Genomic DNA, 19,420 nt, shown 5'->3' on the forward strand with positions numbered 1-19,420 from the left:
AGATAGATAGATAGATAGATAGATAGATAGATAGATAGATAGATAGAAGATGATTCAGGCAATAGCAGCTGGGGAGATGGGGCAAAGGGGCAGGGGAGGGAGGCGGCTGGAACTTCAAGAGAAAGTGATGCTTGAGTTCAGCCTTGAAGGAAACTAAGGGTTCTAATAGGCAGTGGTAAGGAGGCATTATAGGTATAGGGTACAGCCAATGCAAAGAGAAAGGAAGGGAAGAAGCATTTATTAAGTACCTACTATGTGCCAGGCACTATGCTAAGCACTTTACAACTACTATCTCACTCGATGCTCTCAACAACCCTAGGAATTAGGTGCTATTATTATACCCACTTTAGACTTGAGGAAACTGAGGCTGAGAGGTTCAAAGTCTTGTCGAGGGTCCCACAGCTAATAAGTGTCTGAGGCTAGATTTGACCTCAGGTGTTCCTGACTCTAGGCTGTGATCTGTATACTATGACACCACCTAGCTACCTCATTTGTGTAAAGGAACAAAGATGGGAGATGGAGTACCATGTGTTAGAAACATAAAGGTCAGTTTGACTTGACTTCCAATTCACGAAGGAGATTCATTTATAATAAGTTTGGAAAGGTATGATAAGGCCAAGTGTCTTAAATGCCAAGCAGAGGAGTTTATATTTGATCCTTGAGATAATAGATAGTCACTGGAGTTTATTGAGTATGACAGTGACATAGTCAGACCTGAACTTCAGAAAAATCACTTTGCAAATATGTAGAGAATGGAAATGGTCAGAGAGGCCACTTAGAAGGTTATTGCGATAATCTAGGCAAGTGGTGATGAGGACCTAAGGTCATGAAAATGTTAGCAGAAAGAAGACAGGTATAAGAAATGTTGTGTTTTTAATTTTCTTTTTTTTTTCTTTTGTAATTTTTAGGCAATTGAGGTTAAGTGACTTGCCTAGGGTCACACAGCTAAAGAAATGTTTTGGAGATAGAAATAAGATCTGGCAACTGATTAGATATGTAGAGTAATTGAGAGTGAGAAATTGAGGATGATACCAAGGTCTCGAACCAGATGACTGGAAGGATGATCATGCCTAGTAGATGCTTAATAAATGTCTGCTGAACTGAATTGTTGTAATCATTGTTACTAGACTAGAGTCCTTTAGAATCTCAGAAGAACCTTCTGAGGTCAATGAATCCAACCTGTAACTCAGCAAAAATCCCCCTCAGTCTCCCTGCCAATTGGTCACATAGCTTCTATTTTAAGACCTCCAGAGATAGAGATCTGCTAAGGAAACCCATTCCACTTTGGGTAGCACTACTTGTCAGAAAGTTTTTCCTTATATTAAGGTCAAATCTGTCTTTCTACAGCTTCTATTCATTGCTCTTTGAGGCCAAATAGATTAAGCTCAATTCCTCTTCCAATATAACAGACCTTCAAAAATTAATAAGAGCTAGCACAGGGGTGTGGCCTGAAGGCCACACGTGGCCCTCTAGGTCCTCAAATGCAGCCCTTTGAGTGAATTCAAACTTCACATAACAAATCCCCTTAGTAAAAGGATTTGTTCTGTAAAACTTGGAATCAGTCAAAAGGCCATACCCAAGGACCTAGAAGACTACATGTGGCCACAGGTTCTCCACCTCTGAGCTAGCATTTATATAGCCTTTTAAGTTTTGCAAAGTGCTTTATAAATATTATCTTATTTGTTGAGAATTGAGGGTATGCCCATCAGCTGGGGAATGGTTGAACAAGTTGTGGTATATGAATGTAATGGAATTGTTATTGTGCTATAAGAAATGATGAGCAAGTGGACTTCAGAAAAACCTGGAAAGACTTGTATGGACTGATGCTGAGTGAAGTGAGCAGAACCAGAAGAACGTTGTACACAGTAACAGCCACGTTGTGCAATGACTAACTTTGATAGACTTAGCCCTTCTCAGCAATGCAAGGATCTAAGACATCTCCAAAAGTCTCATGATGGAAAATGCTATCCACATCCAAAGAAAGAGCTATGGAGTTTGAATGCAGATCAAAACATAATATCTGCTCTTTTTTTTCTTCTGTTTTGTTTTGTTTCTTCTTTCTTGTGGTTCCTCCTATTGGTTATAATTCTTCTTTACAACATCACTAATATGAAAATATGTTTAATAGGAAAGTGTTTGTAGAGCCTACATCAGATTGCATGCTGTCTTGGGGAGGGAGGTGAGGAGAGAGGGTAGAAAATTTAAAACTCAAAAGCTTATGGAAGTGATTGTTGAAAACTAAAAATAAATTAATTTTAAAAAATAAATATTATCTTATTCTATCCCCACAACAACCCTGTGAAGTAGGTGCTGTTATTATCCCCATTTGATGAAGCATTTGATGAGATGCTGAGGCTAAGAGAGTAATTTGTTCAGGGTCACATAAGATAGTATCTGAGGCAGTATTTGAACTCAGGTCTTCTTGATTTCAAGTCCAACACTCTGAAGATAGGTTTTATGTTTCTTCTTCTTGTCAGTTTTCTCTCATCCAGGTTAAACACGTCTAGTTCTTTGAAAATTCCCATCAGGCGGGGATGGATGAAAAGAGAAATCTAAAAGCAATGGGACACAGGTGCAGGACTCACTACCTCCCAAGTTCCTGGCACAGTCCTGATTCCAGGACCTGCCTTATTCCCTGGGAATCTTAGCAAGGATCAGACATATGGCCTACTCTGGCCATCTCTTATAGCCCCTAAGCAAAAAGCCTTCCCTTTTCTGTATTGATCCCAGCATGGATGGTGAGCTGTCTCAGAAACTCCTTCCCTGTGAGTTCCAGATTCTTAACCGACTTATGCCTGTGAGGTCACACTGATGGGATGTGTTCTGATTGGCCATGAGGCATACAGCCTCCCAGTGTGAATATCCCTTGGCTATGGGCAGACATTGGATTGTTCCCCTTTGGTCTTCCATACTTCTATTTTGCTATTGTGGGCAGTCTCTCTCACTGCTCAGCATGGGGAGAGCTGAGAATTCAAGTAGGACTAAGGAGCAGGAGAGCTGGATAGGGGGTCAAAGGGAAGGTCTGAGTAGGACTATCTCCAGAGGCAATGGGGTGTAATGGAAAGAGCACTGGTCAGAAGTTCTAGGTTCTAGTCTTGGTACTGCCACTAACTTGGTGAATAACTTTAGGCAAGCTACACCCATTTCTTGGGCCTCAGTTTCTGTCTCTGTAAAATTAGCAGCTAGGGGGTGCAGTGGATAGAATGTCAGGCCTGGAGTCAGGAAGATTCATCTTCATGAGTTCAAATCTGGCTTACTAGCTGTGTGACCCTGGGCAAGTCACTTAGCCCAGTTTGCCTCAGTTTCCTCATCTGTAAAATGAGCCAGAGAAGGAAATGGCAAACCACTCCAGTATCTTTGCCAAAAAGAACCTCAAATGGGGTCACAAAGAGTTGGACATGACAACAAAATAAGGTAATTAGACTAGATGATCTCAAAGGACTCTTCCTGTTCTGACCTATGATTCTATCATTCTTCCCTAGGAAATTATGTCGGAAGAGCCCTCACCAAAAATGAATCAAAAAATGAGTCAGCGGCAAATGAATTCGTGAAAGAGTATGATCAGACAGCTCAAGCAGTGTGGAATGAGTACATGTTGGCCCTTTGGAAATACAGCACCAACATCACTGAGTATAACCGCCAGAAGATGGTGGGCCCCTTTAACCCTGCCCTCCCCCAACCTCAGGTTCTTGCCTTCTCTCCTCTTTGCGGCATCCACTCCCAAATGTCTGTCCTATATTTTTACCCTTAATACCAATGTCCCAGTAAGTCTTTGGGTCCTATGCACTACTTGCTCCAGGGTGTGAGGGAAAGGAAATACCTAGCCCCAAATCCCCTAGGATTATTCCCCATTAAGTTTTCTCTTATCCAGGTTTAAATGCCCCCAGTTCTTTGAGAATTTCTGTGGGTCTGGGATGGATGAAAAGAGAAATCTAAAGGCAATGGGACACATATGCAGGGCTCACTGTCTCCCAATCTCCCGGATTTTTTGAGAGCCATCTAGTGTAATAAAGTAGACTGGACTTGGAGTCAGGAAGATGTAGGTTCAAATCTGATCACACTCAGATACTCAATAGCTGTGTGACTCTGGCCACTTAACAGCCCTGGGCTTCAATCAGTTTCTTTATATGTAAAGTGAGGGAGTTGAACTCGTGGCCTCTAAGGTCCCTTCCAACACTAATTCTATGTTCCAAGTGCCCTTTTACTGCCTTCTCAGGCTTTCTAGGAGGGGACAGAGCATTCTGGGTGATGTGGCCTCTTACACTAGGATTAAGTACTCAAATGAGGGCAGAACTCAAGCTTCTCAGGGCCTCTCTGGACTCTGAGACAAGAACCTGTGGCTTTTTTCCATCTGTCTGTGCATCCTGCATGTGAGTTCCCAGGTCCCCTTTCTAATGCAGCCTATAATATTCCTAAACTGGCATCCTCCCAAAGCTGAGAATCCAGGCATGGGAAGGGTAAGAATAAGGAAAAAGCTAGTAGAAGTGAGGGTGGGGGCAGAGAGGAGGAGAGAGGATGAAGTGTGTCTAGAGCTAAATATGGGCACTGTGCTTTTTTCTCCAAGACCCTTTCCTCCCTTCAAAGCTCCCAGGGAGCTCCCCTTTCTTCTCTCCCATGAGACACCCTATGACCTCCTCCTTCCTGGACCCTCCACAGCTGGAAAAGGACTTCCTGATGGATCAGCATATATTGTATTATGGCGTAAAGGCTCATGACTTTAACACCACCAACTTTAGCAACCCACTACTGAAGCGTATCCTATGGAAGCTGAGGGAAATGGAGAAGGCCAGCCTACCCAAGAATGACCTTAAGGAGGTGATAGGCCCTGGGCAAGGGCCACTATCCCCAAATTCTTTCTGGGCCTGTCCCTTCAATACCAGGCTATTGTGGAGCTCAGACCCTGATGATGGTCCCTCCCTGCCCAATAAAAGAATGAACAGGGCTCAGTGATAATCTATTGATGACTAGCTCTTTGGAAACAGATAGGTTGAGGGAGCCAAAGTGAAGGGTCTAAGAAAAGAGACAGGAAATTGGGAACCCGGGGAAGTTGAGAAAGTCACAGGCCTATGAAGAATGATTAAATTTCTGATATTATTCACACTGGTCACCTGAACATGGGATAAGTAGGAATAGATGTGCAGGTGACATCTGTGACGAGTACCCTCCCTCACTGCCTTCAGTTGTCACTGGGGGGGTGGAGGCAGCCAAAATTTGGCATTTGTAGGAAACTGCACCCTTCCTCTGAACCTTGGGACTAAGGTGGGGGGGTGGGCGAAGGAGGAAGGAAGATGGCATAAAGGGTTCAAGTGATCATGAGTGCGTTCTTCTTGATGAGATATAGGGGAAGATTGGAAGTTGGAGGAGTAGGAGACACATGCATTTGAGAGTAGGGAGTGTGAGATGGGGATGAAGATCAAGGTGAATCCTGCTTGGAAGTAACATCTGTCCTATTCCTCCCACTTCCAGTACAATGAACTTCTAGCAAATATGGAGACAATCTACAATATGGCTGATGTGTGCTTAGAAGAGGGACCTTGTGTGATCCTAGAGCCTGGTGAGCCTGGGGACAAAGGCAGAGAGGCACAACTCTCCTGCCCTCCACTGGGTCCCTGTTCTCCCCCTGCTCCCTATCAATACATACTCTTCCGTCTTCCTACTCTTCTGCTTCCTAATAAGGTGGGGGGGGGGGGTCTAGACACTGCCTGAGAGGTGTCCCTGGTCCTGCCTTAACGTCCAGGGTCTAGAAGAATAAGTAAAGAAAGGAGTAGGAAGAGGGCATTATTGACAGAGAACCCAAGTATCCATGACATGATTGGGGCTAGAGAGGAAAAAACTCTGGAGGCCTTCATCCTTACAATCTAGTTCTTAATCTTTTGTGTGCCACGGACTCCTTTGGCAGGCTAGTGAAGCATATGGACTCCACAGAATAAGGTTTTTAAATGTATGAAATGAAACTCAGAGAATTACAAAGGTTAGTAAAAATAACTTCTCCTATCCAAATTCATGGACCCTCTGAAATCGATTAATAAGACCCTTGGGGATCCCATGGATTCCAGGTTAAGACCCCCTTCCAGTCTTTGCCCTCATCTTATGTGAGCCTGGAGGGAGACTGTGAGAAACTATGGAAATTCTGTGGAGACTAGAGAGCAGGGCATAGCAGGGCAAGAAATGGAATGAGGAGTAGGGGGCCATTTCTTTCCAAAAGGCTTTGCCAGAGAAGGTTCGTGAGGTTGGGGTGGGAAGAGGGCCTGGGAAATGGTGGGCAAGGGTCCTAGGGATCCCTGTCACAATCTCTTCCTCCCCGGGCTCAGATCTTACAGAGCTGATGGCTTCCTCCTGGAAGCAGGAGGAACTGCTTTGGGCCTGGCAAGGTTGGCGAGATTCTGTAGGCCGGCAGCTCCACCCCATCTACAGTCAGTATGTGGAGCTCAGCAACAAGGCTGCCAGACTTAATGGTAAGGCAAATAGAACCTGAAACTCCCACAGTTCTCCAGGAGCCCCTTGGATTCAATTCTCCCCTAAACCTCCTCAAAAATTCCTAACTCATTGAGGATATGACTTCTCAATGACCCCCTGCTCACTGAGGACATTGATCCCATAAAAGGGAAAGAAAGCTGAGCAACATGACCTAGAAGAGGGTGTCTATAGGGGCAAGGAACCCTAGGGAGAGAATTTCAACTTTCCTGATCTCCTTTCCCTGGGTCCAAGAGCTGAGGCAGGAGATGAGATGAGGATTATAGTATGCATTTATTACTTGATACTTTTCAAGGTTTTTTCCCATTGTTGTCCAGTTGTTCAGTTGGGTCAAACTTTTCATGATCCCATGGACCATAGCACACCAGGCTCTTCTAACCTCCATTATCTCTCAAAGTTTGTCCAAGTTCATGTTCATTGTTTCCATGACATTATCCATCCATCTCATTCTCTGTCATCCCCTTTTCCTTTTGCCTGAAGTCTTTCCTAACATCAGGATCTTTTCCACTGAGTCCTATTTTTTCATTATGTGACCAAAGTAGTTAAGCCTCAGCTTCAGTAGACCTTCCAGTGAATAGCCTGAATTAGTTTAAGTACTGACTGATTTGATCTCCTTGTTGTCCAAGGGACTTTCAAAAGCCTCTTCCAGGGGCAATTAGGTGGTGCAGTGGATAGAGCTCTGGCTTTGGAGTCAGGAAGACCTGAGTTCAAATCTGGCCTCAGACACTTGACACTTACTAGCTGTGCTACCCTGGGCAAGTCACTTAACCCTGACTGCCTAACTTAAAAAAAAAATCTTCTCCAGCACCACAGTTCAAAAGTGTCAATTCTGTGGTACTCAGCTTTCATTATAGTCTAACTCTCACAACCACAGCCATACATTGCTACTGGAAAACCATAGCTTTGACTAATACAGATCTTTGTTGGCAAAATGATGTCTCTGCTTTTTAGTATGCTGTCCAGCTTTGCCATAGTTTTCCTTCCAAGGAGCAAGAATCTTTTAATTTTGTGGCTGCCGTCATCATCAGCAGTGATCTTTGAGCCCACGAATATAAAATCTGACACTGCTTCCATTTCTCCTCCCTCTATTTGCCAGGAAGTCATGGGACCATTTGCCAAGATCTTAGGGTTGTTTTTTTTTTTTAATGTTAAGTTTCAAGCCAGCTTTTATACTCTCCTCTTTCACCCTCATCAAGAGGCTTCTTAACTCTCCTTCACTTTCTGCCATCTGAGTGGTATTGTCTGCATATCTGAGATTGTTGACTTTTCTCCCAGCAACCTTAATTCCAGCTTTTGGTTCATCCAGCCTGGCATTTTGCATGATATATTCTGCATATAAGTTAAATAAGGTGACATATCCAGCCTTGTTGTACTCCTTTTCCAATCTAAAACCAATCGATTGTTCCATGTTCAGTTCTAACTGTTGCTTCTTGGCCCACATACAGATTCCTCAGGAGACAAGTATGATGATTTGATACTTCCATATTTTTGAGGACTTGCCACATTTTGTTGTGTCCCACGAAGCCAGGCAAAGGATTTAGTGTAGTCAATGAAGCATATGTGTTGTTTGTTTTTTGTTGTTTTTTTTTCTGGAACTCCCTTGCTTCCTTTATAATCCAGAGAATGATTTGCTCTCTAGTTCCTCTGCCTCCTTGAAAACTATCCTGCTCTTATGTTAATTCTTGATTCAGATATTCCTAAAGCCAAACTTGTAGAATGTTAAGCATAACTTTGCTGGCATGTGAAATGAGTGTGATTATTTGGTAATTTGAACATTCTTTGGCATTGCCTTTCTTTAGGATTGGAACACAAACTGGTCTTTTCCAATCTAGTTGCCACTATTGTGTTTCCCAAATTTGTTGGCATATTGAGTGCAAGACTTTAATAACATCATCTTTTAGGGCTTTAAATAACTCAGCTGGACTCTTGTCACCTCCACTAGCTTTATTGTCAGCGATGCTTCCTAAGGCCCACCTGACTTCATTCTCCAGGATGTCTGACTCTAGATCATTAACCATACCATGGTGGTTATTGGTTATCAGTGATGTTAACATCTTTCCTGTATAATTCTTCTATGTATTCTTAATCTCTTCTGCTTCTGTTAAATACCTACCATTTTTGTTTTTTATCATGCCCATTTTTGCACAAAACTTTCCCTTAATCTCTCTAATTTTCTCAAAGACATCTCTTGTCTTTCCCATTCTATTGTTTTAAGAAAGCTACCTTATCTTTCCTTGCTATTCTCTGGAATTCTGAATTCAGTTGGGTAAATCTTTCCTTTCCCTTTCACTTTCCTTCTTTCCTTGGCTATCTGTAACGCCACTTTGGACAGCCATTTTGCTTTCTTAGTCTTCTTTTTCTTTGGAATGTTTTTGTTGCTGCCTCTTATACGATACTTCTTCAGACACTCTATCTACCAGATGTAATCCCTTAAATCTATTTATCACCTCCACTTCATATTCATAAGGGATGTTATTTAGGTCATACCTAAGCTCTTTCTTACCATTCCTACAATTACAACAATCCTGTAAGTCATCAGGGCAGTTGCTTCTACTTTTCATATGTGTAAACTAGCCTGTGAGAGATTAAATAACTTGACCAAGGTTACATAGCTAGTTAACAGCAGTAGAATTGTAATCTAACTCTACTGACCCCAATGCTATTCTCTTCCCACTGGAGGATGCTGGTGCTGGGAAGATGGATGGTTAAGGGGCCTAGAAGAAATATCAGGAACCTTTGACCTGAGCTTCCCTTTTCTCCTCCCGTCTTTTCTATCCCAGGTCACCAGGATACAGGGGCCTCATGGAGAGAAGTATATGAGTCACCTACCTTGGAGAAAGACCTTGAGAAGCTTTACCAAGAAATGGAGCCACTCTACCTAAACCTACATGCTTATGTGCGCCGAGCTCTTTACAATTACTATGGGTCTGAACTCATTAGCCTAAAAGAGCCCATTCCTGCCCACTTATTGGGTAAGTTGAGGATAGGAGCAAGGGCAAAGGAATCTGAAGAAGGAGCCAGAAGAATTTAAAAAGAGAGGGAGTGTTGCCAGGATCAGTATGGAGAGTCACAGGAACAAGGGCCTAACCCTGGTGAATAAATGGAGGTTATCAGAAAGAAGATAGACAATGTGGTATAGTGGAAAGAATACTAGATTTCACATCAGTGATTCTGGGTTTGAAATCTGATTCCACTTCTTACTGCATTTGTGACCTTGGGCAAGTCACTTATCTATACCTAAGTTTCCTCATCTTTAAAATGAAGGAGTCGGACTAGATCAGAGGTCCTGGCATAAACCTTTTTTGTCTCATGGGACCCCTCTAGGAGTCTGGTGAAGCTTGTGGGCCCCTTCTTGGAATGATGTTCTTAAACACATAAAATAAAATACATAGGATCACATATGAAACCAATTATATTGAAATACAGTTAGAAAAATATTTTTTCAAACAAGTTTATGGACCCCAAGCTAAGGACTCCAGGTAAATGGCTCTATGGTTCCTTCCAGCTCGGATATTCTCTGATCCTATCTCAGGTATTTGGGATCAGAACTGGTGTTGAGGAGGGTTAGAAAGACCAGGTAATGGAAATTGAGGGGATGCCTATCCATTGGGGAATGACTGAACAAGATATAGTATACGATTGTGATGGAATACTATTGTGTTGTAAGAAATGATGAACAGGCTGATTTCAGAAAAATCTGGAAAGACTTACATGAACTGATGCAAAGTGAAGTAAGCAGAACCAGGAGAATATTGTACACAATAATAGCAATACTGTATGATGATCAACTGTTAACTTAGCTATTCTCAGCAATATAATGATTCAAAACAATTCCAAAGGAATTGAAATGAAAAATGTTTATGAAACATTGAATGAAAAATATTATCTCCCTCCAGAGGAAGAACTGATTAAGTCTGAATGTATACCAAAACATACCTTTTTTTAAAACTTTATTTTTCTTGGGTGTTTTTTTTTTAGTCTGTGTTTTCTTTCACAATATGACTAATATGGAAATATGTTTTGCATGACTGCATATGTGTATATATATATATATATCAATAGAGAGAGAGAGAGAATTGCTTCTCAATGAGGGTGGAAGGGAGGGACTGAGGCAATTTGGAACTCAAAGTTTTAAAGAAATGTTGAAAATTCTTTTTACATGTAATTAGAAAAAAATAAAATATTTAAAAGAAAAAGAAAGAAAAAAAGACCTGGTAAGAGTGACCAGAAGGGTCAGGTAGCAGTGGGGGAGAGAAAGGACCTTGTGCTCCTTTTCTTTCCCTGAGGGTAAATAGAAGCACATTTCTCTCCCCATCCCTTCTTATTTCCTTCCTTTCCCCTTCGGTATTATATTTGGCCCTGCTGCTACACTTCCTAGGGAACATGTGGGCTCAGTCCTGGACCAACATCATTGACCTAGTAACACCCTTTCTTTCATCCTCCAAAATGGATGCCACCATGGCCATGAGGAGCCAGGTCAGCATTTAATTTGACTTTGTCTCCCCTGCTTTGATCTCTAACTCTATTAGGCTACCTCTCACACTGTCCCTTTTTCAGACTGTCCCAGTGAATGGAGGAGGGATGAGTTCTTTGTTGCCCTCACAAGCTGGAGAGGGCAATAACCCATATTTCCTTTTTGGCCTTGTAGCATTGGACACCCTTTAAGATGTTTGAGGAGGCTGACAAATTCTTCCAGTCTCTGGGGCTGCTCCCTGTTCTCCCTGAATTCTGGGAAAAATCAATGCTGGAGAAGCCACAGGATGGAAAAGATGTGGCATGCCAAGCCTCTGCCTGGGACTTCTATGATGGCAAGGACTTCAGGTGCTCATGGAAGAGGGTGGTACTTAGAGTTCAAAGAACAATGGTGTATGTGCCAGCCTGGTTCTGGCATCAGAAAGGTCTCTGTCTCTGTCTTTCTGTGTCTCTTTTTCTCTGTCCCTCTCTTCTCTCTTTCACCCTCTCTCTCTCTTTCTCTCTCTCTCTTTCTGTCTCTGTCTCTCTCACATCTTTTTGATAATTGAATTCGGTCATCTAAGCAACGAAAGGCAGTTAAGTGCAGTGGCAAAAACACTGGACTTATATTCAAGAGATTTGGGTTCTAGTTCACCATGTGACCTTAAGCAAGTCACCTCCTCTTTTGAAACCTCAGTTTCCCATCTATAACATAAAAAGTAGACTAGGTAAACTATACCATCCCTCCCAGCCCTAATAGTCTATGATTATGTAATATCAGGACAGAGACTCCACAGTATCTGTGTCCATTTCTTATTCAGTCACCCAACCTAACATTTTACTATCTTTGGGTTGAGGGTTGAGAAGTTTTTCTCTCTGAAGAATGGAAATTTCTCCTGCTTTAATAAAACATCATTTACTTTTGTGGAGGCATTGTGATTCCAGGTGGAACTAATTGGTATTCCCCTCATAAAAACTCTCCATAGATTAAATGAATGAAAGAAACACTTTCTTTTTAGCATTAACTGTGTGCAGAGCCCAGTGGAGAATACAAAGAAGTGTAAGATATGATTAGTGAGTTTACAACCAGTTTGAAGAAGTGAGATATAAGGACACCACAGTTACTATAAGATGACATTCATACAAGAGGCATTACACGACAGTACATGGTAAATTGTCAAATGAATTATACAGATGGTAAGTGCCATAAGCTGAGAGGCACAATAAATGCCACGAGATTAGAGAAGAAAGAAATCCCTGGGCTGGACTATTTGTAGGAGGCTTCATGGAGGAAGAGGGCTTGAGCTGGATCTTAAAGGATGGGTAAAGCTCAAGTCCCTAGATGGTACAGTGGATTCTGGAATCAGGAAGACTCATCTTCCTCAGTTCAAATTTGGTTTCAGACATTCACTAGCTGTGTGATTTTGGACAAGTCACTTAACCCTGTTTGCCTCCATTTCCTCATCTGTAAACTGAGCTGGAGAAGGAAATGGCAAACCACTCCAGTATCTTTGCCAATAAAACCCTAAATGGAGTCACAAAGAGTCAAAAACGACTGAACAACAAAAAATGCTCTGTGAGGAAGCTAGGTGAGGCAGTAGTTAGAGTGCCAGGCCTGGAGTCAGGAAGACTTGAATTCAAATACAGTCTCAGACACTTACTAGCTGTGTGATCCTGGGCAAGTCACTTAGCCTTATTTGCCTCAGTTTCCTCATCTGTAAAATGAGCTGGAGAAGGAAATGGCAAACCTCTCCAGTATCTTTGCCAAGAAAACTCCAAATGGGGTCACAAAGAGTTGAACATGACTGAAAATGACTGAACAACAATAACAAAGTCTAAAAATGAAGTTTTTAGCATCAAAAGGGACAACCCTTTTGATTTTCAGAAAAATCACTTACATTTGGGACTTACAGCTGGAAGAGACTTTAAAGCTGTTTAGTTCAGTCCCTTACCGGGAAGAAATTCACTCAAGTCACCTAGGTGGTAAAAGTCAAAGTCAGGATTCCAACCCAGGCCTTCTGACTACAAATCCAGTGCTCTGCTCATTATACTACATCATACTTTCTCTTCAACAGTCTAATCAGTCCTAGTCATTTTAACTTTCCCACATAAGAAAGATTTCCTTGGCCTCTCTCATCTCCAATTTAACCTTCACTTTCCTCTCTCCCTTTCCCTTTTGTCTCAGGGTAAAGATTTGCACCAAGGTGGACATGGAAGATCTATTGTCCGTCTTCCATGAGATGGGCCATATCCAGTATTTCATGCAGTACAAGAATCTGTCCTTGGCACTCCGAGAAGGTGCCAACCCGGGCTTCCATGAGGCGATAGGGGATGTGGTGGCCTTTCCATCTCCACCCCCAAGTACCTTCACAACTCAGAGCTTCTGGTTGCTGAAATAGAGGACTACAGTGACTGAATTGTGGTCTAGGAAGGGTCCAGGAGGGTCCTAGGAGGTCTAGGAAGGGAGGCTTGTGGAGAATGGAAGCTGTAGGTCTTGGGTGAGAAGAAAAAATGGACTCAGAAGCTTACTAGAGAGGGGAAACTAGGTGGCACAATGGATAGAGCACCAGCTCTGGAGTCAGGAGGACCTGAATTCAAATCCAGCCTCAGACACTTGACATTTAGTAGCTGTGTGACCCTGGGCAGGTCACTTAACCCTAATTGCCTTGCAACAAAACAAAACAAAACAAAAAAAAGCTTACTAGAGGAAACTAGGTGGGGAAAGGGAGATCAATCATTCAGTCAAGTTCCTGCTATGTGCAGACACTGTGCTAACCATTGGGGACACAAAAGGAGGCAAAAGATAGTCTCTACCCTCAAGGACCCTCAAGGAGTTTACAACCTAATGGAGAGAGACAACTTGTAAATAGATACACACACGTATATACATACACAAACACAAACACACATGTGTGGGTGTGTATATATGTGTGTATATACACATATATACATAAATACATACATATATATAATATATATATATATATATATACACACACACACACAAAAGCAAGCCACACACAAAATATATAGGAAATAATTAAAAGACGAAAAGTGCTGGAAGTAAGAAGCGTTAGAGAAGGCTTCCTGTAGAAGGTGGGATGTGAGATAGGGTATGGCAGCTCAGACACTTGGTTTGGGGGTCCCTTCTAATGGCATTTGAACTCTCAGCACCTCCCTGAAAAGTCAAAGTGATGAAAGGAGAAATTAGAAGACAAAGATGATATTGGGTTGTCCTTTTTGATGCTAACAGTTTGTTTTCCTATGACTGAAGGAGGAAAGGTTCTAAGACTTATAGAGGTGCTAAACCGGCTGAGCTCTGCTCTCTGTCTACAGAAAGCGATATCAACTTCCTTATGAACATAGCATTGGAAAAAATTGCCTTCATCCCCTTCAGCTACCTGGTGGACCAGTTTCGATGGAAGGTCTTTGATGGCCGAATCAGCAAGGAATTTTACAATCAGGAATGGTGGAACCTGAGGTCTGGGACTATTCTGACTTTTTGTACCCCAGGGACTTTTCCTGTGGGGGTGGTGATAGAGAAACCTCTCAAGGTTTCCTCAGGGGTAAGGTCAATTGCCCTAATACTAACGGTTGGTGTGCCCCCTGAACCTCAGTCCAGAGTAATCCTAATATGAGTGTGTGGAGGTAAGCGCTATTATGATCCCTTTTTTATAGTTGAAGAAACTGAAGTACAGAGAAGTTAAGTGACTTGCCCAGAGTCACGCAGCTGGTAAGTGTTTAAGTCAGGATTTGAACTCAGGTCTTCCTGAGTCCATGCCTGGCATTCTTATTCACTGTACCACCAGTGTGACTTTGGGCAAATCATTTCTCTTCAGTGGATCTCATTTTCCTCACCTATAAATGAAAGGGTTAGATTCAATGGCTTCTGAGGCACCTTCCATTTCCTACTATTCTTCTCTATTTGCTGTCCAAGTCTTGCCTTGTGAACCTCTTTCTAAGAAGCCAGTCTTCACTGGGACCCTTCTGCAAGAGTAGGCCTCATTTTCTGCCTTAGGCTGTCACTTAGACTATGCAACGGTATAAAAAAGGGTGGTTTGTGGCAACAGAAAACTCATGGCCCATTAAATCTGTTCTGCTACTTCTTTGCCATCGGCACTCATTTGAAGGGCACCTGAAATTTCTTCCCAGGTCATTCCAAGTCACTCTGCCGGTACGGCCTGGCCTAAGTCGCAGGCTCTAGGGCCGTGTTCCCACCGTGGACAAATAGTAAGCCAAAGAGAATATGGCCCCACCTTTCTTAAGTCTTCAAACCACATAATTGACATGAATGGAATGGGAAAAATACTGCATTTGGTAGGAATCAAGAGAGCTGGCTCTGATGCTAGCTGCATTGAGGGCATTCCAAATGGGAAATTATCTAAGCAAGGGTATAGAGGTAGGAAAGTTCAAGATGCATTATTGAATAAATCACTTTGGCCTGAGCAGAAGGTTTGGGAAGGAAGGGGCAGCGTATTAGTGGCAGATAAGGTTGGAGAGATACACTTAAATCCCTCTGAACCTCAGTTTCCTCATCTGTAAAATAAGGCTAATACTTGTGCTACTAACCACTTAGGTTTGTTAGGAGGGGGAAGCATTTTGTAAACGTGACATATGGTAAAAAATACAAACAAAAGAAGCAACTATGATTTCTTCAGCTCAGGGCACTCCTGGTATGGGAGACCTATCCACAGGCTGCAAACTTTCTAAGACTTAATGGCTAAGTGTGAGGGAGTTTCCTGAGGAACAGAGATTAAATAACTTGTTACCCAGCTACTAAGTGGTAGAGGTGAGCTTTGGATGGTCTTTCTGATTCCAAATCCAGCATATTTACGCAGACAGTTCTGAAATGTTTTGGTCTCAGGACCCTTTTACACTTTAAAAAGTTATTGAGGTTCCCCTCCACAAGAATTTTTGCTTATGTGGGTTATAGCTATTAATGTTTGAAACTATATTAGAAATTTAAAAATCTTGATATTGTTATAAAAATAGTTTTGACCTCACAGATTCCCTCAAAGGGTCTTGGGGATGTCAGGGAGTCAAAAGAATCATGTGATTTTTCCACTCTAAATATAAGATCCTATGAACCTACCTCTAGGCTACTCCAACTGAAAGATCCTTAATTGGGAAGTTGGGACAATCAGGATTCTAGCTCTGGTTCTGCCACCAACCCTGGGCGAGTTCCTCACAGTTCAGTCTTCCTATCTGTTAGGTGGGGGAGAATAATACCTACTGTTTGGGGGATCAAATGAAATAATAAAAGAGTCAGGGAGGCATAGTGAAGAGAGATAGAGACTCACAGGAAAACATTCACATCCCACTTCTTACACACACTAGCTATGTGAGTCCCTTAACTTAGTCATAGTTTCTTCTTCTCTAAAATGACTATGATAGCACCTACCTCACAGGATTGTTGCTGTGATCACCAAATGAGATAAAGTATATAAAGTGTTTTGCAAACCTTAAAGCATTTTATAAGTGCTAGCTCTTATTATTAGCTTTTCAGCATCCTATGTGACCCTCTAATTCTCTAACTTTATAGATTGCAGAGCCATAGTTGATCTTCATTGACAGTGGAATTTTTCCAACCAGGAATTCCCTATACCAACAGAAACACAATATTGAAAAAAAAAAAAGAAAAAAATTACATACAATAGATACGAAATTACTTTGCAAAGTCAAAAGCTGCTGCTGTCAACATAATCATTTGTCATATTGTCCCTTGCCAGGTTAAAATATCAGGGATTATGCCCACCAGTGCCAAGGTCAGAGGAAGACTTTGACCCAGGTTCCAAGTTCCACATTGCTGCCAACATACCTTATATCAGGTAAAGTTTTGGGTACTGTACACAGGGCCCATAAATCAAAGATTCTGATTAGGCAAACTCCCATGTGGTTCAAAGATACCAGGATTGCTACTTTCCACTTCTTCAATTGGATACAAATGCCTTCTGAGAGAGGCCCTTCATGGAACCTCCTCTGCCCCTTGCAACTAAATCCTGCTCTGAGATCCAATTTCACCTCAGATGGGCAGAGAGAGCTCAGAACATCAGATGGGCCCCAGTAGGGGAAAGGGCTCAACAAGAAATCCTGAAGTGAACTAAAAATGGCTTTTCCTACTTCAGAATTTTGCCAATTCTTTCCTTGCTGCTTGGGAAAAGGTCAGGGGGGTAGAGGGGAAGTATGTGACCAGGAATCAGAGGATGGGACAATGTCTGCACCAGGAAAGGACATTTTATAAAGCAACCAGAACCACACAAGGATATCACATTCAAAACTAGTCATCAAGCTTCAGGAAGATGATTGTTCATTAAGACCAACATCATCTCACCTTGGGGAAAGAGGAGCAGCTTCTTGAATATACTAGCTCCATATTTTCCCATACTTCTCAAGTCAAGTTGGTCCTGGAGCCAAATGGCCCCATAAAGGTGCAGCCCAAACTAGGAGCAGCGGACCTAGGAAGCTTACTGAGACACTTCTGACGAGCCTGGGTTAAATGGAGGCCATAATGGACTTTACAGCCCTACTCAATCCCCCAGGAGTCTTCTAAGATATCAGAGTAGGCTTGAGGATGGTCCCAGCTTCCAGAGCTTCTTCTTACCTTTTTCCTACCCCCTTCTGTCTCCTCTGCTTAGGTACTTTATCAGCTATGTGATCCAGTTCCAATTCCATGAGGCCCTATGTCGAGCCTCGGGCCACTCAGGTCCCCTGCACAAATGTAATATCTACAGCTCCCAAGAGGCAGGAAAACTCCTAGGGTGAGTGTGCTCACCTGCCTATTTTGATCCTCCAGAAAGTTCCAAGACATTCTCTGGAAGAGTTGTCTCAACCTTGGGCAGGTGGAAGGAATTTATTCACCTTGTAATCTCCTAAGAGTTATGTGACTTCAGAACCATGGAACGTGAACCTAAAGGGCCCTCGAGAGTATCTAGTCCAACTTCTCATCTTATAACCCAGGAAACTGAGTCAACAGGGTGGGGGAAATCACATTATCACTTTTTAGTCATCATCTGTAAACCCAAGCTCATCTTGGGCAGCTAGTTGGTATAGTTAGGACATAAACCCAGGTCTACTAGATCCCGGAGCAGAGTCGTTTCCAATCTCCCTAAGTGGTATTTGTATGTAAAACACCTTTTAATATATCCTAAGATCATACTGCCTACTTTTCTTCACAAGGAAATTTCAGTGGTGAAAAAAAAAGAAATTGAGTATAGTCAGTTCCCAATCAATGATAATCTTCAGATTCACCTCTGCTTTTTTTGTCCCTAATCCAAGCTCTCCCATTCTGTTATGTCGGTTGATTTTTTTTTTTGTTACTCTTAATTACTGGTCTAACTACTTACTGATCTTATTACTATTGAATTTTTTCTTGCTTTGGATAAAAAAAATTTTTTTTTCCCTAATCCATCAAGGTGGCTTGGAATTTCATTCTTATCATACAGGCGTAGTAGTGGTAGTAACTAATTGTATTGTCTGCAAATTGGAGGGCAAAGTCTAGCTTGCTTCCTGTGAGTTATCAAGAATGAATGAAAAGGAGCTCTGCTCTGGGAATCCTTGACTAACTGCTTGACCTTGGACAAGTGTCTGGTGTTTGAGAGTAAACATTAAAGTAAACCTATTAAAACTATCCTTTTTCACAGGGAGGAAAGAAGGCTAGTACTTTCTACTACTAGTACTTCCCTGGTATTAAGACTAGCAAATTGAATCTCTTGCTCCTTTAATCTCTTTGATTCAAAGTTGCCATCTCCCAGGGTGAAAAATATCTTTTCTGTTACTGATCCCTGTACTCTCATGTCTATCCTACTGAAACTCACCCCTCTGCCCTTCCTTTTTGCTGGTCTGGAGCTCTGCTTTATCATTACAAATTCCCCTTCATCCTAGATCTCTACTTTTTATACTTTTTTAAAATTATTTTTCCATTTTATTTTTATTTTATTCTTTTCTCAATTACATGTAAACAAAAATTTTTCAACATTTGTTTTTTAAATTGTTGAGTTCCAAATTCTTTCCCTCCTTCTGGGGAAGGCAAGCAATTTGACATAGATTATAAATGTGCAGTCATGCAAAACAATTCCGTATTAGTCATGTTGCAAAAGAAAACAAGACCAAAAAAAGAATAATAAGGTTTTTTTAAAGTATACTTCAATCTGCATTCATATGCCATCAGTTCTTTCTCTGTAGATGGATAGCATTTTCTTCTCATACTCTTTCTGTGCTGTAGCTGATAAAGCTATGTGGTATAGTGAGTAGAGAGCACTGGACCTGGAGTGAGGAAGACCTAAATTCAAATATAGCCTCAGACACTTACTAGCTGTGACCCTGGGCAAGTCTTCTAATTTCTATCTCTCTCAGTTTCTTCAAATGTAAAATGAGAATCATAATAGTACCTACCTCATAGAGTTGTTGTGAGGACCAAACGAGACAAAATGTGTAGGGTGCCTGGCACATAGTAGGTGCTTTATAAATGTTTATTCCCTTCTTCCTCATGTTCAAA

The 19,420-nt window shown here is 41.9% G+C and overlaps 1 protein-coding gene across 1 annotated transcript in view; it reads left to right on the forward strand.

The window, feature by feature from the left end:
• The window catches only part of ACE (angiotensin I converting enzyme), a 169,996-nt gene that overhangs the window by 136,277 nt on the left and 14,299 nt on the right, over positions 1 to 19,420 (forward strand). The window contains 12 exon segments of the mRNA XM_027872973.1: positions 3,483 to 3,649; positions 4,657 to 4,815; positions 5,467 to 5,554; positions 6,312 to 6,455; positions 9,255 to 9,446; positions 10,853 to 10,950; positions 11,123 to 11,295; positions 13,112 to 13,263; positions 13,266 to 13,334; positions 14,263 to 14,407; positions 16,656 to 16,754; positions 17,562 to 17,684. Of these exon segments, the coding sequence (XP_027728774.1) occupies positions 3,483 to 3,649; positions 4,657 to 4,815; positions 5,467 to 5,554; positions 6,312 to 6,455; positions 9,255 to 9,446; positions 10,853 to 10,950; positions 11,123 to 11,295; positions 13,112 to 13,263; positions 13,266 to 13,334; positions 14,263 to 14,407; positions 16,656 to 16,754; positions 17,562 to 17,684 (1,609 nt within the window).

This window comes from Vombatus ursinus, unplaced genomic scaffold (assembly GCF_900497805.2).
Source record: "Vombatus ursinus unplaced genomic scaffold, bare-nosed wombat genome assembly UNPS02014801.1, whole genome shotgun sequence".
NCBI classification, from domain to species: Eukaryota; Metazoa; Chordata; class Mammalia; order Diprotodontia; family Vombatidae; genus Vombatus; species Vombatus ursinus.